The following is a 25,919-nucleotide window of genomic DNA, read 5'->3' as shown; positions in this document are numbered from 1 at the left end:
ACAATTGTAATTCATATAGTACTCACTCTGTATTAAATGTTGTAGTTCAGTGTGTCTAGAACGAATATAGTGAGTGTCATGGAGTTTTGATAGTCTGTGACCAAATACTCTAGTTACATATCATTACCATGTAGCTCCACCGGAATCTCGGTTCTATTACATTACATATATATACATATTAATCCCCCCCCCCTACAAAAGCTATATACAATTCCATCTTGATGGATGGTTAGAAAAAGCTAAAATGTTGATAAAAACTAAAAGCCCGTGAAGTTTATGAAAATATGAAAAATGACAACGACAAACTATCAATCGATATTAAACAATCATGAATGTAAATTTGATTTAGATTTTAATTATACTCGGATTTTACCATAAGTATTTTTTTTATTAAAGTAAAAAAATTTGTACGAGTATCAATTTTTGGGCTGTCAACACAGAACTACAAATTCAATTCAATTTATTTCTATTTCTATTTCTATTTCAATTTCGATTTCAATTTCTAATTCTATATTTCTATTATACACATACTAATACTAATAGCGAGTGTATTTTTTGGCTTCTCATTGGTCCACTTGGCACCCTTCCTCTCACAAACCTCTACTATTCACCATTTACACACACCACTTTCACACACTTTGGGTTTTTAAGTAAAAAAAAAAAAAAAAGGAAACCGGTTTTTTTTATCCGGTCTTTTTTTTAATTAAATGACATACATCATATAGATAGCGTGAACCAGTTACACCTTACACCCCATTTCTTACATCCCATACTGTGACGACCCGGAAATTTCCAACCAAATTTAAAACTTAATCTTTATATGATTTCGGCAAGATAAGCAAAGTCTGTAATATTGATTCTCAAAATTTTTGAACTAATGTTATATATATTCAGTTAACCTCTGACTATTGACCGACGATTCACGAACATCTATTTGTAAATAGATATATATATATATAAATATATATATATATATATATATATATATATATATATATATATATATATATATATATATATATATATATATATATATAATAAGTTGGAATATTAATTATTCATAAATAACTTGCAATGTGTATTTAAAAACTGATTTATGTATATTAAATAAAGATATATACATATATATAATTTCAAGTTATTTAGTAAACGATAGTAACATTCGTTTATTGATTCGATTGATATTTAGATAAGTTAACTAAAACGTTTAAGATGAACAAGTAAAACACTAATTTACTACAGTATTTTCGAATTGCTACAGAACCCGAAAAGCTACATTGTTTTCGAAAATCACTATTTGCTACAGTAAAAATCATTTTACTACAGTGTTTTTTCGAAAATCACTATTTGCTACAGTGAAAACGACTTTGTTACAGTAAAACACTATTTGCTACAGTAAACACTATTTGCTACAATGAAAATATGTCAGCAAACAAGAAAACAAAACATATTGGGTGCGTACCAGCTGGCCATGCGATCGCATGGTAAATTGGCATGAAACCCATGCGATCGCATGGGGTTCAGTTCCAAGCCACATCTATAAAGCTCGCAGTTTTTGCTCCGAATTCATTCACTTCTCTCAATCTATATCGATATCTCTCTATATTTATATTATAATAATTATTATTATTATTATTATTATTATTATTATTATTATTATTATTATTATTATTATTATTATTATTATTATTATTATTAAGATTAATATTATTATTAATCTTATTATTATTAGTAGTATTAGTATTATTATTATTTATACATAACATACTACGACGAGGTTCTGCTCGCATGTTTTCAAAATGGGTTTTGCGAGCGGGATAGAGCTAAGGAAATTATGGGTATGGTTCGAGGGTATTGCTCGTGAGTCAAACTAGTGTTTATCATCTCCGTTGCGTCTACGTACTTTCCTACAATATTGAATCACAATATTGATACGTGAGCATTCATATCTTATCTTTTATATATTAATAGTGTATCCATGTCTAGTGCTCGAGTATATATGTTTATGCATGCTTGTATGCTTTAATTTTGTCATTAAACAGTTTATGATGAATCACGAATTTGATACATATGCTACTGATATAAAGTATATGATATGCATGTTTTTGGAAAGCTGTCGAAAAATTATTAACTTTTCATTTAGAAATCGTGTGATTTCGATGAACGGATTAAAAGATATGGTCAACTGAATTATGTTTGACGTTAATTGAAATTGAGTTTGAAACTGTAAATTAATATTTAAACAACTTGTCTATGAGATTGATAAATTGAATTTTTAGATATTACTAATCGAGTAAATGAATTTCTATATAAGGCACGTCTCGTTTTGTTGAACAATTGTCAAAGTTGACTGTCTTATCAGGTTTTAAAGCTTTATAAACACTATAGTCTGATTTTACAAGTATTGAAAAACTATGTGAAATAATAAAATATTTTCGATTGCCATGATAATTCAAATATAATATAACTCCTGAAATAAATAATATTTTGAGTTTGATAAACTATAAATTCGTTCAATTATTAAGACTTATACTATGATAATAAACATGTATAGATTTAAAAATCATATTGGGTCAGGTTGACTTTTGAGATGACTTTTGTTAACTTTTGCATGTCGGTCTCGAGCATTAGGATTGTGATACACTATGACCTGACCTAGCTTGTTAGACATGTATTAACCAACATATGTTCTCTAGGTTGAGATCTACGGTTATTTTGCATTCCGAGTTTCGGTCATATTTCGGTGAATGACCTTATGTGCTGCTAAGGTGAGTTTTATTTGCTCCCTTTTTAATTGCTTTTGCAATCTATATTTTTGGACTGAGAATACATGCACTTTATTTTAAACGCAATGGATACAAGTACATACTAAATTCTACACCGAGTTTGAACCGAAAATCCCTTAGCTTTGGTAACTGGTAACTGCCGGTTATAAGAACTGGTAGGCGCAAATAGTTGTATATGGATCCATAGGGCTTGACATCCCCGTCTGTTACAGGTATAGAAACCCTAGCCTGAACTATAAAACAGACGTATTCTATTTGAGGTTAGTACACGTTGGTTTGCGTGTATTGTACATGTTGGTTGCATGTATGTTAAAACAGGGGTACTTATTATATAGATGTTAAAGCTTAGTTACCAGGGTGCTCAATTTTGTAGAATATTTTGATAAACGTTTCTGGATGAAACAACTGAAATCTTGTGATCCACCTTTATATAAAGATTATGCGTAACATTAAAACTATGAACTCACCAACCTTTGTGTTGACACTTTTAAGCATGTTTGTTCTCAGGTTCCTAGAAGTCTTTCGCTGTTTGCTTATACGTTATACAAGCTATGTGCATGGAGTCATACATGCTTTATTCGAGAAAACTTTGCATTCACAAAATCATCACCATGTATCTTATTTGACTGTATTGTCAACGGATGTATTTTTAGAAACTATTATATACGATGATTGTCTATACGTAGAAATCATCAGACGTCAAAAACCTTGGATTTATATATTCATTTATGGTGTACCTTTTCAAAAGAATGCAATATTTACAAAATGTATCATATATATGAAATGTCCCGTTCATATTCATTATAAACGTTCCATATTAATTGATTTCGTCGCTAGATTTTGACCTCTATATGAGACGTTTTTCCAAGACTGCATTCGATTTTAAAGCAAACCATAACCTTTAAAATATTACGACGATTATCAAATAATGATAATATAAAATATAGCATTTTTAACACGACCATTACATAATGGTTTACAATAATATTACACATCAACATAAGTCTTCGAATGCAGTTTTTAAACAATATTATACAAGCATGGACTCCAAATCTTGTCCTTAATTTAGTATGCAACAGCGGAAGCTCTTAATAATCACCTGAGAATAAACATGCTTAAAACGTCAACAAAATTATTGATGAGTTATAGGTTTAACCTACATATTATTAAATCATAATAATAGACCACAAAATTTCATTTTTATAACACATCTCTTATCAGGCATTTCGCAAACTGCATAGAGATAAAAATCATTCATATGTTGAACACCTGGTAACCGACGTTAACTTAATGCATAGAATATCCCCAAAATAGAACCTCTCGTCTATATAATAATCTCGAAGTACTAAACCATCCATAACCTGAATGGGAGTTGTTAAGCCCAATATATCTATCTTTAGGATTCGCGTCAATTAGGGGCCATTTCCCTAATTCTTAGGCTACCAGACTTGAAGGGCGATATTCGGTTTAATAATCCAACCATAGAATGTAGTTTCGCATACTTGTGTCTATTTTGTAAAACATTTATAAAACTGCATGTATTCTCATCCCAAAAAAATTAGATTTTAAAAATGGGACTATAACTCACTTTCACAGATTTTTACTTCGTCGAGAAGTAAGACTTGGCCACTGGTCGATTTACGAACCTATAACAAATATGTACATATATATCAAAGTATGTTCAAAATATATTTACAACATTTTTTAATACGTTTTAATGTCTTAAATATTTTCAGTCAGCTGTCCTCGTTAGTAACATACAACTAGTTATCCATAGTTAGATGTACAGAAATAAATTGATATATATTATCTTGACCCAATCCACGACCCAGTGTATACACATCTCAGGCTAGATCACAATTCAAAGTATATATATTTTTGGAATCAACCTCAACCCTGTATAGCTAACTCCAACATTACTGCATATAGAGTGTCTATGGTTGTTCCAAATAATATATATAGTTGGGTCGATATGATATGTCAAAACATTTGCATACGTGTCTATGGTATCCCAAGATTACATAATATATTAGAATACATGTATAATACAATATAAGTTAGCTAGGATATGATTTGTATAGATTTGTTACCAATTTTCACGTAGCTACAACAAGTAAAAATATCCAATCTTGTTTTACCCATAACTTCTTCGTTTTAAATTCGTTTTGAGTGAATCCAATTGCTATGGTTTCATATTGAACTTAAGTTTATGAATCTATACAGAAAAAGTATAAGTTTATAGTCGGAAATACAGGTTACAAGTCATTTTTGTAAAGGTAGTCATTTCAGTCGAAAGAACGACGTCTAGATGACCATTTTGAAAAACATACTTCCACTTTGAGTTTAATCATGATTTTTGGATATAGTTTCATGTTCATAAGAAAAATTATTTTCCCAGAAGAACAACTTTTAAATCAAAGTTTATCATAGTTTTTAATTAACTAACCCAAAACAGCCCGCGGTGCTACTACGACGGCGTATATCCAGTTTTACGGTGTTTTTTTTCTTCGTGTTTTCAGGTTTTAAATCATTAAGTTAGCATATCATATAGATATAGAATACGTGTTTAGTTGATTTTAAAAGTCAAGTTAGAAGGATTAACTTTTGTTTGCGAACAAGTTTATAATTAACTAAACTATGTTCTAGTGATTACAAGTTTAAACATTCGAATAAGATAGCTTTATATGTATGAATCGAATGATGTTATGAACATTATTACTACCTCAAGTTTTGTGGATAAACCTATTGGAAAAGAGAAAAATGGATCTAGCTTCAAAGGATCCTTGGATGGCTTGAAAGTTCTTGAAGCAGAATCATGACATGAAAACAAGTTCAAGTAAGATTTCCACTCGAAATAAGATTGTTATAGTTATAGAAATTGAATCAAAGTTTGAATATGAGTATTACCTTGTATTAGAAAGATATCTTACTGTAAATAAGAAAGATTTCTTGAGGTTGGATGATCACTTTACAAGATTGGAAGTAAGCTGGCAAACTTGGAAGTATTCTTGATTTTATGAAACTAGAACTTATAGAATTTATGAAGAACACTTAGAACTTGAAGATAGAACTTGAGAGAGATTAATTTGATAAAGAAAATTGATGAATGAAAGTGTTTGTAGGTGTTTTTGGTCGTTGGTATATGGATTAGATATAAAGGATGTGTAATTTTGTTTACATGTAAATAAGTCATGAATGATTACTAATATTTTTGTAATTTTATGAGATATTTCATGCTAGTTGCCAAATGATGGTTCCCACATGTGTTAGGTGACTCACATGGGCTGCTAAGAGCTGATCATTGGAGTGTATATACTGATAGTACATACATCTAAAAGCTGTGTATTGTACGAGTACGAATACGGGTGCATACGAGTAGAATTGTTGATGAAACTGAACGAGGATGTAATTGTAATCATTTTTGTTAAGTAGAAGTATTTTGATAAGTGTCTTGAAGTCTTTCAAAAGTGTATAAATACATATTAAAACACTACATGTATATACATTTTAACTGAGTCGTTAAGTCATCGCTAGTCGTTACATGTAAATGTTGTTTTGAAGCCTTTAGGTTAACGATCCTGTTAAGTGTTGTTAACCCATTGTTTATTATATCAAATGAGATGTTAAATTATTACATTATCATGATATATATATATATATATATATATATATATATATATATATATACAATTAAATGTCGTTACAACGATAATCGTTACATATATGTCTCGTTTCGAAATCATTAAGTTAGTAGTCTTGTTTTTACATATGTAGTTTATTGTTAATATACTTAATGATATGTTTACTTATCATAATACCATGTTAACTATATATATATCCATATATATGACATCATATAGTTTTTACAAGTTTTAACGTTCGTGAATCACCGGTCAACTTGGGTGGTCAATTGTCTATATAAAACCTATTTCAATTAATCAAGTCTTAACAAGTTTGATTGCTTAACATGTTGGAAACACTTAATCATATAAATATCAATTTCATTTAATATATATAAACATGAAAAAGTTCGGGTACTACAATAGAGGTCAAAACCTCACTATGAAATCAATGAATGATGTATTTGTCCAAATGAATTTGGACGGTTCATCACACATACCCCTTTGACAATTGTGTCACTTGATTTTATCTTCATCTCCAATCAATCTCCGATACATTCATAAAAAAATTCAATCAATATCAATTTCGTAGCTTGATTTTATCAATGCCTTCGATTGACAACGGTTGGACGGCACCGGCAACGCCAACAATACAGATGATGATTCAGGTTACCTAAACCATAATTTTATTACTAAATCTTTAATCGATTCACTTTATGTTATTTCTTTTACTAATCCCTTTTTTCCGTTCATGTTTTGGTTTACACCAATTGATTACTTAAATTCACATAGTATAATCGCAATGTGTGTTTATTTGTTAACTTAAATTGAGGATCGGTAGTGTAAATCAAAGATCTTTACATTCCTGTTACCAAGGTACGATTAGGGTTTTTGATTTACAATCTGAAATAGGTTTTTATTTGTATCTATAGGCTGTATATATATGAGGTTAACTTTAATTTCACTTTGCATATTTTATTTCGATAATATTGTTTTTCAGATCTGGTGGAGTGATGCATTTCAACTGTATTGCCTTTTAATTAGTTTGAATAAGGTCAAATTATATTAATTAATGCATATTTCATATACTAATATACAGAATGTGTTATAGTGATGGTTTGTTTGGTGACCTTTAAGGTTTCAAGCCTTAAACTTGTATTTTTTGAGTATATGTAGCTATTCGATTTTGCTCTGACCAACAATTTTTGCAGGTTTGATGCTGAAGGTAAAACATTCATACTAATTGGTTGATTTGTTTGCTGGAGAGATTCTAATTCTGTATCATTGTCGCCAGTTCAGGTACGTATATGCACAAATTCTTCATATATGTAACATTTTTTTACGTGACTAATTTTATTTTTTCTTAACCATATATTCATTTGGATCCTTGGACTTTTGATACAGGTTGAATCAAAATGTGTAATTTATATGTCCAAAATGGTTACTTTCAAAATCAGCAGCACATAGTATGTTCACATGGTATGTAATTTCAAGTTGTTTTTTCATTTAGTTATTCAAATGTCTTTAATATCATGTGTTGGAGTAAAGTTAAAGATGAATTTGAAAGTTGATGCTTTATTTACTTCCATGAGTATAGTTGAGTAGCAACACCATATTAACATTGTTGCATTTGGTATTTAACCTTATTAAAATTTAAAACTCATTTGGTATAAAAAAATATCTTTAAAGTTTGTATATAACTTATCATTTATTCATTTATTTATAAATAGAGGTCAAAGAGATTCTTTTTTCGTCTGAAAATGTAGACTGACCAGTTGGAGAAGGAACGGATCCATCATCTAATAACTTGAATATGATATGCTTTTTTGATTTAATGGTTTTTTTGTTGGTGATTATTATTATTTATTAGTAGGAAAAGTGAGGACGCAATGGAATCACGACCAAACAGCCCTACGTCTCCATTATTTTTGTGCACGATTTTTTAGCACAATTAGTCGCCTGGTATTGTTTATGAAATTAAGGGCTGTGATGATATACATGTCATGCATTTTGTACATTGGCGGGGCAGCCTATAGGCTGCAACCATGTTGTGGCGAGGCAACCTATAGGTTGCAGCCATGGTGCACCGTGTTCTGTTAATAGAACTTACCGACGTAACTGAACCCGATTTTTTAGTACACGTGTTTGTCTGATTCTGTTGTTTTAAGAAGTTTGTTTAACAATTGGACTTATTATTGGTACAAAACCGAGCCTGCAATTTTATTACCATGGTTTCTGCATTTTATCATTTCTGTATTCATCGTAAACTTGGGAAAAAATTCAACACAAGGTTGTCATAACTGTCCAGGTATATTATTTTTTGTCAAAAATATATATTCAAACTATTTAAATGCGTATGTTTTCTGCAAATAATTATTTAAACATATTGGTTTCCAGTATTTGTGGCGCTTTAAATCCGTTGATGAAGACGCCTAAAGTGGTACGATTAATTTGCTTCTTTTTTTCAGGTATGCTTTTTAGTGTATAACATTAAAACTATTAGACGAGTGCCGAGTAGTATTTGGTTACTTATATAAAAAGATTACTTTGATAATCAATATTATGCTAGCTGCAAAGAAAAATGTTTGGTATATAAAGTCACAACCTTGAATTATATATACTTTTGGCTGTTTATTTTGTGCTAATTCAGAAGTGTGTGCATGCTAGGCAAAAACTTAGATGACAAGAGAATACACATACTCTGGATGGCAAAAACTTGGATGACAGAAGTGTGTTCATTCAGAGAGGAAGTCCACCAATTTATACTCTGTTTGCGGCCTTTGATTTTTCAAGTAGTGTGTATGTTAGTGTTTTACTTAAATAGTGTAGACTTCGTGTGTGTTTTCCTAGCGACTGCTATTGTTTTTGCACTTTGTGAGTGAATGCATCTATGTTTAATGTTTGGAAATATATTCAAGTGTTTCAAAGTATTTTAAATGTTCACCTAAAAAATAAATGGAATGGCTATGTGCTTTGTTTAGGTAAACCTGGTTTAGTTTTGCTTGCATTTGTTTTTTTTATTTTGGTTAATTTTTTTATGTCGTTGTCACTGCAAGATAGGTTTTTCCCTGCCAGCAGTTTACTGAATTGTTAACTATTTTTTTTTCCAGCCATCTCGCCTTTATATCGTGACTCGGGTGACTGCACATGTGCTTTGTGCACAGTGTGGGGCCCTGTTTTGGCGTGAAGAGCGCTTCTAATCCTCCTTCAAAGATAAAAAAAAGTTCCATTACCACCGGTACGGTAAGAATGGACCCTTTTTTCATGCACCTTTTGGAGGTAAGTCTTTAATTATCGGGGGTTATTTTAAATAATAAAAATAAATGGAAGCAAATCCGACATATTATCCCGCTTGCATCAACACTTAGATTAGTTTACAGTTCTCGATCCCCTTTATATTGGTAATAGGGTTTAATTCATTAGAATAAGTTGTTTGAACACTTTTTTTTAATTCATTATTTAGAATGCATCTATGAATCTGTTAAAATTTTGCTATTATAATGTTATATAATATATTAAATAATATAAAAAAAATATGAATCTGTTGACCTGTTGATCATTCGGGTCAAAACAGTAGTCAATTGACTATTTGGGTCAAAACATTGCACAAATGACCATTTGGGAGAAAAATGTCCTCACTTGATCATAAACTGAAATGGACATAAACTGAAAAGGTTTTCTTTGAGCATGTTTGATTATGGTGAATTATGGTGGTTTGTTGACTTTTGTTGACTATTGGTATGGTAATAAACTGTACGATTACAAGATTGTTGCAACTGTTGCATCAACTGGAATAAACAAAATGGAATGTCTTTTGGTGTCAATATCGACACTTTTTTTTTAATAAAGTGTCCAAAAGTAGTTATTTGGTAAGGTGTAAAAAATGGGTACTCTTTTAGTAGGGGTGAAAAAAAATCAAAAAATATAAATAAATAAAAATGGCCATACTGTTTTAGGTCATTTAAAGCATAAACGTTTTGGTCATACAGTTGCATAGCACAATTTACTTGTAATGCAGATTTTGCAGATTCTTTTCGTGGATTTATGGTAGTGATGCGATTGTGTTTGTTTTGCTTCAGACTATTAATTACATGTCTGAGCGTGTTATTGGACATGGATCATTTGGTGTTGTGTTCCAAGCCAAGTGCTTAGAAACCGGAGAAGCAGCGGCGCCATCAAAAAGGTTCTTCAAGACAAGAGATACAAGAACCGAGAACTACAAACGATGCGAGAGAAAATAGCTTTTAAGTAAATGAGTCAAAATTCGCCCATAGTGCACATAACAACCTTCATAGTAGCAAAAACATGGACCGAGGACCGGACCAAATATTATCGGTTCGGTTTTAGTGTTTTTTTCGGTTTAATCTGGATTTATTACTTCTGATATCAAGTTTAAGTTTTCTGATATCAAGTTTAAGTTTTATGAGGTTTGATAATGTGGTGTTTATGTCTTATGCCTTTCGTTTTTTTAATGGGTTGCTGCAGCGGTTGGTAATTATGTAATATAATACGCTCTTGCTTTGGTACTCAGAGAGTTTTAAAATTTATTCCTATGATCGTATGTAGTTAACATTTGTGTTATGGATGTCAACAAATGACTGTCGTTTTTGTAAGATATAATTGTTTTTCGTTGTAGTTTGTATGCCCCAAAAATGATGAAGTAAAATGTGCCGTATAAATCAATAGCTACTGTTTAAATCGCATAAACCTTAGAGCAGTAATGCGCGAACCCTGAACTCTTGTTCAACCCAAATGTAAAAAGAATTACGAAAAAGTCGTAAAATCCACGAGAAAGGACAACACTTGTGGGTCCGGCATAACAAAACACACCAAACCCAACAGCATCTATCATCATCACATGAGCAATAGTAGTAGTTTGACACAACCAGCCCCATTTAACGTTATTAAACCTTCATTGAGACCTTTTTAAATAATCAAATTAAAATTCTAATTAAATATATTCCCACTTCTGTCCGTGTGTGTCTGTAGCTAATTGTATCTTTCTTTCTTCATTCTTGATTCTTCAACAACAGCTGCTCTCAACCAGTTATTTACTTTTACATGTTATGTAAGTACATTCTTTTATCATTATCTTCTTACAATTTACATATGTTAATTTGCACTTTCATGTGAAACTTAGGGCTATTTTTGTTACCAGTTGTGCGAAGTTTCAATTTTTAGGGTTTGTAATAACTCTGTTCTACATTCAATTTGTATATATTAATTTGTGGGTCCTGAAGTTATTCACCATGTAAATGAAGTTTATGTTGTTTTTTATGGTCACCATTGTGATTTAATATCTACATGATTTTGTAATCTAACATTGTTTTCTTTAATAAATAGTAATTTGTTTGACTATGAGTATGTGGAATACTATTTGTTACATTTACCTTTTTGGCATGATTGGAAGACATTTCTTTTCAATTATTATGATTTGACTGAAATTATTGATTATTAATTATTAATTACTCGGTTAATATATAATTCAGAAATATGACGAGGGTGGGGCGTGATTATAGCTATACAATGCAAGGTATGGCAGTTCCACCTGTATCTGCAGACGTGATGTTTGCTTCCACTCGGTTTCCAAACTATAAAATCGGAGCTAATGATCAAATTGTGAACGCGAATGAGAACGGTAAATTAGTTTCAATGAAAGAAGTCATAGCCAAAGAAACTGCTCAGTTGTTAGAGCAACAAAAACGCTTATCTGTTCGTGACTTGGCTAGTAAATTTGAAAAGGGTTTAGCTGCTGCTGCTAAATTATCTGATGAGGTTTGCATTTTAAAAGTTTACCCATCATTTTAAAATGCAACATTTTTATTAATTTAATTATTTTTAGAAAAATTATTTCATGATAACAGGCTAAACTTAGGGATGTAACTTGTTTAGAGAAACATGTTCTTTTAAAGAAACTTAGAGATGCATTAGAATCGCTTAGAGGACGTGTGGTGGGTAAAAACAAAGATGATGTAGAGGTGGCTATTTCTATGGTTAGTGTTTGTTTCTTTATATCTTTAAAAGGTTTGTAATGTTGGATTACTGTAGTAATTTATTTGTAATGTTTAATTAATTTATCAACTACAATTATAGGTTGAAGCTTTAGCTGTTCAGTTGACTCAGAGAGAGGGAGAGTTAATTCAAGAAAAAGCAGAGGTTAAAAAGCTTGCAACTTTTCTACAGCAGGTTTGTAGTAATTTTGTAGTTTTTGGAATTCTTTTTGAATAGATAGTCCATAATATATGAATTTTCTAACCGTACTACACAAAAAGCGAGATTATTGTAGACTGGTTTCATGTGTATTTGGATGATTATGTTATATGTATCTACTATAAGATGTTGTTACTTAATGCAGGCTTCAGAAGATGCTAAAAAGCTTGTTAATGAAGAAAGATCAATTGCGCGGACCGAAATTGAGAACGCTAAAGCTGCAGTTCAACGAGTGGAAGAGGCTCTTCAGGAGCAAGAAAGAATGTCTCAAGCTTCTGGAACCCAGGTTTGTTTCTTTGTAGTTTCCGGAACATTCTTTTGCTGTACACTAATGACAGTTGTAAAAATGCTTACAGGTTTTTGTAGTTAACTATCTTGAAAGTATATGAACTTGGTTGTTGGTTATACATATTTACAGTGATCTAGTTCTCTCATTCTGTATTGTGGTAGTTTATATTGAAAGCAATTTATGCATATTTAAGGTAAAATTTTCCCGGATATACCGCTTATCTCTTTTTTTACTGTTGTTACTGTAGTAGTTTTATTCCTTTTTGCATAAAATGAATTAATAGATCGATTTATAACTGTAAACCCTTATGATTTACGGAGTAACTAAGGAAGTCAAATTTACCTAGTATAAGATATGAAATTTAAGTGTTGTTGTTGTGCTGTATAAAGCCATTGCGAAATACGTATTATGTGATATTATCATGTGGTAACTTGCATTTTGCTTTGTAATATTATGTCAAAAATGGAGCTGCTAAAGTTTTAATCCAATTAAAGTTAGATTTAAGAAACTTGGCATAGTAAAAGTGACATAATTTGATATCATCTTTACACCTTGGGTCTGATTGCCATGCTATACTTCGTTTATAGATTATAAGCTCTAGATGTTTCTTTAGTTGCTTCTTAGATCTTTTCTGAACCATCTAAAAGATTTTTTTATGTATGCTTTTGTATTTTAGAGGGTGCATATCCTTGATAAACTTCATTATAGTTAAAGAATTATAAAGTATTTGTGACTGTATTCAGCATTGTATCTTTAGGACTTGGAAGAACTAATGAAGGAGGTTCAAGAGGCGAGACGGATCAAGATGCTGCATCGTCCAAGCAAGGTGTGCTATACTTTCTAGTGAACTGGAATTATGCTATTTTTCGTGTTTTTTTTTTTTTTTTTTTTTTTTATTTCCACGGGTCAATTTTCAAACTTATATATACATATTGATAATAATAGGTAGGTGATAAAACTACATTTAGCCTATTAATTTAAGTATTTAACAAATTTCTTCAATATAAATGTTCTTACTGTTATCGAATCAAGTGTAGGTTATGGACATGGAACATGAACTTCAAGCGCTACGAATTCAACTGGCTGAGAAGTCCAAGCGTTCAATTGAGCTTCAGAAGGAGGTTTAGTTTTTGTCTTTTGCTTCATATATCAAATTGAACTATATGATTATTGTATTTATTGCGATTATTTAAAAAAAAAAAATTTATATTTTGGGTAAGACATATCTATGTTGTTGTATGTTGGCCTGTAAACATAAACGAGCCTTGTTCATGTTTGTTCGCTTAACTTTAATTAAACTAGTGAACGCTTCATAACCCTTCATTAATGGATAACAGGACAAAAACTTGTGCCCATGTTCGCCTATTAAGGAAACTAGATTGTTCATGTTTGTACACTACTAGAATGTTAAACGAGCACAATAGAAAACGAACACACACATATTTTATATTATAAAAAAAGGCTGAAAAGTTGGGAATTTGTAGCCGATTAGGAAGATACTGGGGTTTATATTTGAAGTTAAGAAAACTTCTATAAATGCACAAACATAATCGAATGGACGTAAACGAGTAAGTCTTTTTCTCCAATTTCAGTTGGCGATCAGTAGGAGGGGAGAGGAAAGTTCATCCAGTTTATTTGAGTTAGATGGTACTACTGCTTTAGGTTCGCACCTACAGATTCAACGATGTTCTGATTCAGCCCCTCAACTTTCAGAATGTTCCATTCAGTGGTATCGTTTAATTTCTCAAGGTGGAAACAGGGAAATTATTTCAGGTATTTAGGCTTAAATATTAATTTTTAATCAAGTAATGATATAAGTAAATCATTTCCTCTGATTGTTGAATATGCTCATCACCACACGTCATGTACAAAACTTCTATACCATAATTTTTTACATGCTTCAGGAAATTTGCACTTGATAATACTATGTAATGAGGTACTTTTGCACATCAATGACCCTATTAAAAAAAAATAACTGTTTGCATTCAAACTACGTTAAGTTTGAATTGTGATATTTGACAGATACAATTTCCTGAATAACTAATTTATCCTTTGCTTATACCCTTTTATAAACTGTATTTGTAGTATTTATGATTTTTGTTCACTTGATCTAATATCAAACATCTAGAATTTTAGAAACTTTGTAGCTAAATGTGGTTGAACTTTTTCAGGATTAATTTACAATGTGATCTTTTGATTTTGATTTTGAATTAGAAATTGTTTCATATTAGTCGTATTATTTTTTTAAAAAAATTGTTTCACAAGCTTTTGGTTCTATCAGGTGCCACTAAATCTATATATGCTCCCGAGCCATCAGATGTTGGACGGATTCTGCAAGCTGATATCATTTCAGATGGTCAAACTATCACACTCGCAACCACCAATCCCGTTGATCCAGGTTGGTCTTCAATATTTGCCAAAATCTCAATTATTATCCATTTAACTAGAAGTGATTGTGCACATTGTGCTTTATCTTTGACTGCTCAAACTGTTAAAAATAATAAAAGTTACTAAATAATTCTTGACTGATATGATTTGGAGACTTCAATAAACAGCTGCAGGACTAGGAAATTATGTGGAAGCATTGGTGCGCCGACATGACACGGAATTTAATGTAGGTCACATTTGTTTTTAATAAAAGTAACCTGCTAGATTCGTTTAAGTTTAAATTGAATTATAATAAATAAGTTTTGATAATCTTATACTTAGAATGTAAATAAATTAGTGGGATCTGTATTTAGTATATTGTGACTGACTGACTTGTACATGCAGGTAGTTATAATCCAAATGAACGGAGTAGACCATCCGTCAGAGTCTATTCATGTTCTTCACGTGGGGAAGATGAGGATGAAGCTTTCTAAAGGAAAAACAACCATGGCTAAAGAGTACTATTCATCGTCAATGCAGGTATCAAAACCAACAGACCCGCCCAAATTGACCCAAAACACTATTCGTATCGACTTTTAATTGGTACTCCCGTTTTCAATGAAATTTGTTTGAACGGTGTTATGTAATAAAAAATACACTTCCAGTCATGGTTGTAAATGACGGTTACGGCGGTTTGGTGACTAGGTTGTCCCGTTTCGCCCAAACGCGTCTAATTAGTCAGTCAAAGCTAAACGCTAAAATTCAGGTCAAAGTCTGGAAAAGTCGGTCATTTCGGGCCTTGTTCTAGTGTAAACGAAAATCCCAAGTCCATTTGTGAATCATTTATTTTTTAAATATTATGTTTGAAATATTCATATATTTTTATTTAAAAGTCAACATTGGTCAACATCCATCTCGACCTTTCAAGGTCCTAACCGACTCGTCTCCGTCTCGTGTCTTTTTCATCCTTGCTTCCATTCACTTTTAACCTTTCTGTTCCCTTATATATAAGTATTTTTTTTTACATGTTGACTCATTAGAATTAGAAAACAGCCTTAACCGAACCTTTCAATATTAAATTGGTTAAAATTTCACATTAACTTGCAAACATCAACAGTACTCAAGCGAATGATATGATCTTAGATTCTATTGGGATATTTTGAGCGAAATTACGCAAGCCCGAGCAAAAATAATGCAGTTGTATAATAAAGTTTTACATATATGCAATGCTTGATATAAGTATTTGAGTTGATATATATTTAATTATATATACAAATGCAGTTTTCTGGGGTTAGGGGTGGTGGAAATGCTGCAGCTCAAGCAGCATTTTGGCAGCCAAAGATTGGAGTCTCATTCGTTCTGGGATTCGAATCTGAAAGAGAAAGAAATGCTGCTATTATGCTTGCGCGAAGATTCGCGTTCGATTGTAATGTAAGTGTATAAACTATTTTAACGTTGATTGTCATTTATACATCATCAAAAAGTAATATTTGAATCCGTGAATGTTTAAAATCGTAGATAATGCTTGCTGGCCCTGACGATAGAGCAACTCAGAAGACTTGACATTTCAAATTGTTCGTGTTCATTCACTAGAAATGTAATGAAACTGTCTTTCGGATGTATTAATTGATGTATGCATGTATAATTTTGTATTTTTTTAGTGAAAACTAGCAGTGCTGATTGTGAAATGGTTTCTTTACCATTATACTTTTTAATTTGATTTTTAGTGCTGCAATTTTCTACTTACTGATTGTAAGGTTTTGTAGTTGTAAATGAATTGATGTATGTACAAGTATTTGTATTTTTCCACAAATTCTTCTTGATACTAACGAAATGTGGTTCCCTAGTAAAAAATTTAGTAGTATGTTATAGGAGTATTAAACTTCCAAACGATGCAAAAAGGCATCACTTGTAGCGACCCGACAAAATCGTCATTGACGGCGCCGTCTACTTAGGTCCCGTTACGTGGTCATAAGTCTTTAAAACAACGTTTGACCAAAAGATATGTCGCATTCATTTCAAATGTAAAGATTGTTCAAAGTTTACGAGAATAGTTCCACCACAAGTTACGTTACAAAGTTATAAGTACAAATGAAACTTATGCGACAATTTAAAAGTAGCCAAAAGACGCTCCATGTATGCATATATACTCGTCATCCAATGCAAGTATCAAAATAATGAGCGGAAGCATGTATCATGTATCGTTCAAGGACCTGAGAAAAACATAGAAATCTGTCAACGAAAACGTTGGTGAAATCATAGGTTTAAGTAAGTAAGTACAAGTGAACCACAAGATTTGCATCAATGAAATAATAGTAATACATTCCAAAAGTTTGTTTCACGAGCACCCAATTATCAATGCTTAACATTCCTTCCATAGAACCCCATCACTTAGTGCTAGAACATACACTGTTTCTCGAAAATATATTTCATTCGTAAACGGTAGCGAACCGTTTGAATGAGGGTTTGTCAAACCCATATGGATCCATACAACATAAGTTCTCGCTTACACCCGGCAAGTGTAACTAATGATAATCGAATTGAGGATTTTGTTCTAAACTCGTATGTAGAATGTTTGTTTTCCTGTACTTGTGTTCACTTAGTAAAGAAATGTTTATGTTTTCTCATCCCAAATGTAAGTTCAAAAAGAGTAAAAGTGGGACTATGATCTCACCTTGAGTGCACGAGTAGTAAAGTACTTCAACAAGTAAACGTGTGCAAAGAACAATGCTAGTCTTGACCTAAACAATAGGTTGTATCAATAACGGTAAACACGATAGGTCAAAGATGTTCAATTAGTCCTATGGCTCGTTAAGACTCGATCATAATAGCATGTGAATCAAATTGTCATGTTTCATGCAAGGTACAAGTATAAAAACATGTTAGAACGATTGCACAATTATTTGGTTAAGTTTGATTAAAAGTCAACTTGGTCGGGTCAAAGTCAACGAAAAAGTCAACATGTTCGGGTCGGGTCCCGAACTATTTTTCTGAGGTTTTTAATCATATATGAGCATGTTAGAACAAGTTTCATGTGAATCGGAGGTCCGTAGTATGCCAAACATTTTTTGTATTTTGGACATGGAGGTCAGAACCTGACCACGGCATATGCCGCGCCGCGACATTAGGCGTGGCCTGGTACCTGGTCAGTTTCAAATGTTCAAGTCTTGGTCAAAACTTCAAACAACCATAAAACGCAAACCGTAAACAACTAGAAGGCGTATCTTATACCGTTGGAAAGCTCTTTTGACAAGGAACACAACTAAACATGTATCATCAATCAAAAACATCATTTTCAACAACCGATTTCTCGTCAAGTGATCAATAAAAGTCTATTTTCAAATTTTCAAGTTCATCAAATGCATTTTGAGTTTCGGGAATCCAATTCTCACATATGATATGCCGTTTTGAAGGTAATGAGGCATACATTACAACTAAACACTAACAATTAACATTCCATGGCATTCAAGCATCCAAAAATTCATGTCAAGAACCATCAAACCCTAGTCAAACATCTCAAAATCAATAATCATGCTTTTGAAGTTTTTTTAATCAACCTACACATCAAATTGAAGCTAGTGATACTAGGAACACAATTAGAACATGAACTTTTAACATCTAACAACATATGATCATCCAAAAATTCAAGAACAACACACCAAAATTCAAGTTCATGCTAGTTATACTAAAACAACGAGATCGAGCATACAAATTGCATACACGACATCACAATGAGCCATGGACACTAATTAACATACTTTTAAGTCAAGAACACAAATTTAAAGAAAACTAGTGTTTTAGAAAATGTTACCCAAACGAGATGAAGTTGGTACCAAAATGAAGAGGATGAAGAGAGGATCACGAATATGTAATTTATTTTGTTGTAAGCCTCCTAGGTCGAATTTAGATGATGATTGAATGAATTTGGTAAATGTGTGTGTGTTCTTGCTAGAGAGAAAGAGAGAGAGAGGGAGATGGTTGAATGGTGGTGATTGGGGTGGACTAGTTGACCTAGTCAACTAGTTTGCCCCGTGTCAATTTTAGTCCCTCGAGTTTGTAGTCGGGTGCGGAAAATACCTAAACGGAATATTTTAAAACGCGTATTAACGGGAGATGTTATAAACATATAACGGAGTTTAAATTAGTATAACGGAAAAGTAAATGGAAAAAGGCGGGATGTTACATTACCTACTCCTTAAAAGAAATTTCGTCCCGAAATTTAAGTAGGCGTAGTAGTCGTTGTTTCTTCCTCGAGATCTTGCGTTTCCGAATTCACGAATAGATGAGGATACTTCCTTTGAATTTGATCTTGTCTTTCCCAAGTAAACTCGGGTCCCCTTTTGGCGTTCCAACGGACTTTAACAATCGGGATTCGGCTTTGTTTCAATGTCTTAACGGAGGTGTCCACAATTTCAACCGGTTCCTCCACAAAATGAAGTTTGTCATCAATAGTAAGTTCCTCGAGAGGGATGATGATATCGGGTTCGGCAAGACACTTTTTCAAGTTAGATACATGGAAGGTAGGATGAACGGAACTCAGTTGAGGCAGAAGATCTAAACGATAAGCAACGGTTCCAATACGCTCCAAGATTTCGAAAGGACCAATATACCGCGGATTTAGCTTCTCGCGTTTCCCAAAACGGATTACACCCTTCCAAGGTGCGACTTTTAACATTACTCGGTCACCGACTTGAAATTCAAGATCGTTGCGTCGTTTGTCGGTATAGCTCTTTTGACGACTTCGGGCCGTCCTAAGCCTATCTCGGATTTGAATGATTTTCTCGGTGGTTTCGTGAATGAGTTCGGGTCCGGTGATTTGCACGTCGCCTACCTCGGCCCAACAAAGAGGTGAACGACATATGCGGCCATATAGCGCTTCAAAAGGTGCGGCTTTAATACTCGCGTGATAACTATTGTAATAAGAGAACTCGGCGAGAGGTAAGTGCTTGTCCCAAGCTTTTCCGAAATCAACCACGCAAGCTCGTAACATGTCCTCCAAGGTTTGAATTGTACGTTCGCTTTGTCCATCGGTTTGAGGATGATATGCGGTGCTCATGTCTAAACGCGTTCCCAATGCTTCTTGCAAGGTACGCCAAAATCTAGAAACAAAACGGCCATCTCGGTCGGAGATAATCGATAAAGGTACACCGTGTCGGGCTACGATTTCTTTAATGTAAAGTTGCGCAAGTTTCTCCATTTTGTCGGTCTCCTTCATGGCAAGAAAGTGTGCGGATTTGGTGAGACGGTCAACAATAACCCAAATGGTATCATAACCGCCCGTCGTTTTTGGTAGTTTGGTGATAAAATCCATCGTTATTCTTTCCCACTTCCATTGCGGGATCTCGGGTTGTTGAAGTATTCCGGACGGTCTTTGGTGTTCGGCTTTGACTTTGGAACATGTCAAACACTTGGAAACATAAGTAGCTACGTCCCTTTTGATGTTCGGCCACCAATATAGTTGTTTAAGGTCGTGGTACATCTTATTGGCACCGGGGTGAATCGAGTATCGTGACTTATGGGCTTCATCTAAAATAAGGCTTCGTAGGTCCCCATAACTAGGCACCCAAATCCTTCCAGCGTAATATCGGAGTCCGGTCTCCCTAATTTCGAATCGAGAGACGAGAATGTTCAAGAGCTCGTGTGAAAGGTTTTCATCCTTGAGGGCCTCATCTTGGGCTACACGAATTTGACTATTGAGGTTGGTGTGAATGGTGATGTTTAAAGCTCGGACACGAAGAGGCACCGCTCTTTCTTTTCGACTTAAGGCATCGGCTACTACGTTTGCCTTCCCGGGATGGTAACGAAGCTCGCAATCGTAATCGTTCAAAGTTTCAATCCACCGTCGTTGTCTCATGTTTAGTTGCTTTTGATCGAAAATGTGTTGGAGACTTTTGTGGTCGGTAAAGATAGTACTCTTGGTTCCATAAAGATAGTGTCTCCACATTTTAAGTGCAAAGACAACGGCTCCGAGTTCGAGATCATGCGTCGTGTAGTTTCGTTCATGAATTTTGAGTTGTCGAGAAGCATAAGCAATGACTTTCGTTCGTTGCATCAATACACACCCAAAACCATGTTTCGAGGCATCGCAATATACAACAAAGTCATCATTGCCTTCGGGAAGTGACAAGATAGGAGCGGTGGTTAGCTTCGTTTTCAAGATTTGAAACGCGGATTCTTGCTCGGTCGCCCAAATGAATTTCTTTCCCTTGTGAGTTAATGCGGTTAGAGGACGTGCAACCAAAGAGAAGTTTTCGATGAATCTACGATAGTACCCGGCGAGACCCAAGAATTGACGAATGTGAGTAGGAGTAGTAGGAGTCTCCCATTTACTAATGGCTTCGATCTTCGTGGGATCGACTTTAATGCCTTGATCACTTACAACATGACCAAGAAATTGAACTTCCTTCAACCAAAATTCACACTTGGATAATTTGGCATAAAGTCGTTCTTGTCTCAAGAGTTCAAGCACAAGTCGGAGATGTTGTTCGTGCTCTTCTTCATTTTTAGAATAGATCAATATATCATCGATGAACATAATAACGAATTTATCGAGATACGGTTTGCACACGCGATTCATAAGATCCATGAACACCGCCGGTGCGTTAGTGAGACCAAATGGCATGACGAGGAATTCATAACTACCATAACGAGTCCGGAAAGCGGTTTTGGAGACATCTTCCCCCTTAACCCTTAATTGATGATAACCCGAGCGGAGATCGATTTTCGAATATACACAAGACCCTTGTAGTTGATCAAAGAGGTCATCGATGCGAGGAAGAGGATATCGGTTCTTAACCGTCAATTTATTTAGTTCATGATAATCAATGCACATTCGTAGGGATCCGTCTTTCTTTTTAACAAACAAAATCGGAGCGCCCCAAGGTGAATGGCTAGGTTGGATAAAACCACGGTCAAGTAGTTCTTGGATTTGACTTTGCAATTCTTGCATTTCGGATGGAGCAAGTCTATACGGTGCACGTGCTACGGGCGCGGCTCCCGGAATAAGATCGATTTGGAATTCAACCGGTCGATGAGGTGGAAGACCCGGCAGTTCGTCGGGAAATACATCGGAAAAGTCACTAACAATTGGCACATCATCGATATGCTTCTCATCGGACTCGACTTTCTTAACGTGGGCAAGGATCGCAAAACAACCCTTACGGAGTAGTTTTCTAACTTTAAGGCACGAAACGAGGTTGAGTCTGGTGCAATTCTTATCGCCATAAACAATCAAAGGTTCACCATTCTCGATAGGAATTCGGATTGCGTTAAGATCACAAAGGATGTGAGATTTTGTTTTAACTAACCAATTCATACCGATTATTACATCAAAGCTTCCTAATTCCATGGGTATCAAGTCAATTTCAAATTCCTTACCCAAAATGTTTAACGTACACCCCCGGTAATATGTGTCGGCACTTAATAGTTTCCCGTTAGCCACTTCAATGGTATAAGTGGTATCTAATGGAAGAGGTGGAGTGCTAAAAGAATGAGTCAAAGTCTTGGATACAAAGCATTTATCGGCACCCGAATCGAATAAGCAAGAGACATAAGAATTGTTGAGAAGAAACGTACCCGTGACTAGTTCAGTGTCATCCCGGGCTTCCTCGGTGTTGATGTTGAAAGCTCGGCCGCGCGTATTGGGGTTATCTTTCCTCTTCGGGCATGCATTTCTATAATGGCCCATTTGGCCACATCCGTAACAAGTGCCCGTCTTTGGTGCATTGGGCCACTTTCGAGCGACGGGAGTGGCACTTTTACAATCGTTGGCCTTATGACCAATTACTTGGCACCGATGGCAAATTAGCTTACTACATTTGCCAAAGTGATGTTTGTTGCATTTGTTGCAAAGAGGTAGAATTCCGGCATAACCCTTCTTGCCGTCGGAGGTGAAAGATTTCTTGGCAAAGTTGTTGTTGCTTGATTGGGGAGCTTCCCATTTTCTTTTGTTGTTACCCGACTTGTCCTCGGCTTTAGGTGCCGGTACTACGATTTCGTCCACTGTCTTTATCAATTTGCGGGCCATGTTCAAAGCTTCTTGATGATTAGGGGGTTTGGATGACATTACTCCGTGTTTGATGCTCTTTGGAAGACCATCCATGTAAAGTTCAACCCTTAAAGCTTCGGGGTTCACAAGATTTGGGCACATCAAGGCTAGTTCGGAAAATCGTTGATTATAAGCCTTGAGATCATTTCCGATCGCCTTTAAAGTTCTTAGCTCTTGTTCGAGCCTTCGGGTTTCTTCACGAGGGAAATATTCGACAATCATATTTTCCCTCAAGTCGGCCCAAGAGAGAGCGTGAGCTTCATCGGTACCCACCGATTGTACATAAGCATTCCACCATGTAAGAGCGACACCGGCGAAGGTGTGAGTGGAGTATTTGACCTTGTCTTGGTACCGACAACCGCTTATGCTAAAGACGGCTTCCGTTTGCTCAAACCATCGGGTGAGCACGACCGGTCCCCCGGTTCCATCAAAAGTGTGAGGTTTGCATCCCATGAAAGCTTTATAGGAGCATCCTTCGTTTGAGTTACCGGCTCCATTGTTGTTGTTGTTGTTGTTGTTGTGGTTGTTATTATTATTGTTATTGGATGAGTGACCGGCCATGGCCGCATCTACGGCGGTAGCTATCATCCGTTCGAGAGCTTGTTCGGGAGTTTCATTGCGGCGTACACGACGAGGAGCCATTGTTCCTTCAAGACACAAGAATATCATTGATTAGTATTCTCTATAATACTAACCGTGATATAGAATAAAGATAAAGAGAAGTTTTTCCTCGACTCGCCTTAAATTCTTTATGTCATAATGTCGGAACGTTCATATGAGTCACCGTAATATAATCCTGGAAATTATATTACCCTGATTCATATGTGCATTCGACATCATTTCATATAGTCAAGGTGGCATGTCAATCAAATTAAACAACGTGAGATTAAGATGAACTAAGAGTAGATATGAGTAGAAGCGTTCGAGTATAAATGCACAAGTAGTCAAGTAATTCCTACTTCAAGTCTATATGTCGGTTGTAGTCTAGACTCACCAATGTACCCTATGACTCGGGGTCGACACCAATGAACTCTAAATCCCTACAACCAACGCTCTGATACCATCTGTAGCGACCCGACAAAATCGTCATTGACGGCGCCGTCTACTTAGGTCCCGTTACGTGGTCATAAGTCTTTAAAACAACGTTTGACCAAAAGATATGTCGCATTCATTTCAAATGTAAAGATTGTTCAAAGTTTACGAGAATAGTTCCACCACAAGTTACGTTACAAAGTTATAAGTACAAATGAAACTTATGCGACACAATTTAAAAGTAGCCAAAAGACGCTCCATGTATGCATATATACTCGTCATCCAATGCAAGTATCAAAATAATGAGCGGAAGCATGTATCATGTATCGTTCAAGGACCTGAGAAAAACATAGAAATCTGTCAACGAAAACGTTGGTGAAATCATAGGTTTAAGTAAGTAAGTACAAGTGAACCACAAGATTTGCATCAATGAAATAATAGTAATACATTCCAAAAGTTTGTTTCACGAGCACCCAATTATCAATGCTTAACATTCCTTCCATAGAACCCCATCACTTAGTGCTAGAACATACACTGTTTCTCGAAAATATATTTCATTCGTAAACGGTAGCGAACCGTTTGAATGAGGGTTTGTCAAACCCATATGGATCCATACAACATAAGTTCTCGCTTACACCCGGCAAGTGTAACTAATGATAATCGAATTGAGGATTTTGTTCTAAACTCGTATGTAGAATGTTTGTTTTCCTGTACTTGTGTTCACTTAGTAAAGAAATGTTTATGTTTTCTCATCCCAAATGTAAGTTCAAAAAGAGTAAAAGTGGGACTATGATCTCACCTTGAGTGCACGAGTAGTAAAGTACTTCAACAAGTAAACGTGTGCAAAGAACAATGCTAGTCTTGACCTAAACAATAGGTTGTATCAATAACGGTAAACACGATAGGTCAAAGATGTTCAATTAGTCCTATGGCTCGTTAAGACTCGATCATAATAGCATGTGAATCAAATTGTCATGTTTCATGCAAGGTACAAGTATAAAAACATGTTAGAACGATTGCACAATTATTTGGTTAAGTTTGATTAAAAGTCAACTTGGTCGGGTCAAAGTCAACGAAAAAGTCAACATGTTCGGGTCGGGTCCCGAACTATTTTTCTGAGGTTTTTAATCATATATGAGCATGTTAGAACAAGTTTCATGTGAATCGGAGGTCCGTAGTATGCCAAACATTTTTCGTATTTTGGACATGGAGGTCAGAACCTGACCACGGCATATGCCGCGCCGCGACATTAGGCGTGGCCTGGTACCTGGTCAGTTTCAAATGTTCAAGTCTTGGTCAAAACTTCAAACAACCATAAAACGCAAACCGTAAACAACTAGAAGGCGTATCTTATACCGTTGGAAAGCTCTTTTGACAAGGAACACAACTAAACATGTATCATCAATCAAAAACATCATTTTCAACAACCGATTTCTCGTCAAGTGATCAATAAAAGTCTATTTTCAAATTTTCAAGTTCATCAAATGCATTTTGAGTTTCGGGAATCCAATTCTCACATATGATATGCCGTTTTGAAGGTAATGAGGCATAAATTACAACTAAACACT

The 25,919-nt window shown here is 34.4% G+C and overlaps 1 protein-coding gene and 2 long non-coding RNA genes across 5 annotated transcripts; all 3 read left to right on the top strand.

Moving 5' to 3' along the window:
- The first annotated feature begins 6,919 nt into the window (after positions 1–6,919).
- LOC139861715 (uncharacterized) lies at positions 6,920–7,890 on the top strand. Its single transcript, XR_011763907.1, has 3 exons — positions 6,920–7,282; positions 7,407–7,705; positions 7,811–7,890. It is a non-coding gene; the product is annotated as an uncharacterized lncRNA (long non-coding RNA).
- Positions 7,891–7,894: 4 nt separating this feature from the next.
- LOC139861714 (uncharacterized) lies at positions 7,895–10,805 on the top strand. 2 transcript variants are annotated; one of them, XR_011763906.1, is made up of 5 exons: positions 7,895–8,714; positions 8,804–8,874; positions 9,074–9,205; positions 9,517–9,685; positions 10,486–10,805. It is a non-coding gene; the product is annotated as an uncharacterized lncRNA (long non-coding RNA). The 2 variants fall into 2 exon arrangements; XR_011763905.1 differs by having other exon boundaries at positions 7,895–8,874.
- A 549-nt stretch (positions 10,806–11,354) lies between these two features.
- LOC139862262 (stomatal closure-related actin-binding protein 1-like) lies at positions 11,355–16,945 on the top strand. Of its 2 annotated transcripts, none has more exons than XM_071850836.1 (13): positions 11,355–11,474; positions 11,896–12,181; positions 12,271–12,399; positions 12,500–12,592; positions 12,762–12,902; positions 13,663–13,731; positions 13,943–14,026; positions 14,498–14,678; positions 15,187–15,303; positions 15,461–15,523; positions 15,682–15,812; positions 16,554–16,703; positions 16,791–16,945. In XM_071850836.1, exons 2-13 carry the CDS (start codon positions 11,900–11,902, stop codon positions 16,833–16,835), a joined length of 1,485 nt encoding a protein of 494 aa, XP_071706937.1. In that variant the 5' UTR covers positions 11,355–11,474; positions 11,896–11,899; the 3' UTR covers positions 16,836–16,945. The 2 variants fall into 2 exon arrangements, with proteins under 2 accessions (XP_071706937.1, XP_071706938.1); XM_071850837.1 differs by having other exon boundaries at positions 11,457–11,474; positions 11,940–12,181.
- The last annotated feature ends 8,974 nt before the right edge of the window (positions 16,946–25,919 follow it).

The sequence above is a fragment of the Rutidosis leptorrhynchoides genome, chromosome 8 (assembly GCF_046630445.1).
Source record: "Rutidosis leptorrhynchoides isolate AG116_Rl617_1_P2 chromosome 8, CSIRO_AGI_Rlap_v1, whole genome shotgun sequence".
NCBI classification, from domain to species: Eukaryota; Viridiplantae; Streptophyta; class Magnoliopsida; order Asterales; family Asteraceae; genus Rutidosis; species Rutidosis leptorrhynchoides.
The sequence above is the reverse complement of the archived record's forward strand: the minus strand, read 5'-3'. Positions and strand labels throughout refer to the sequence as shown.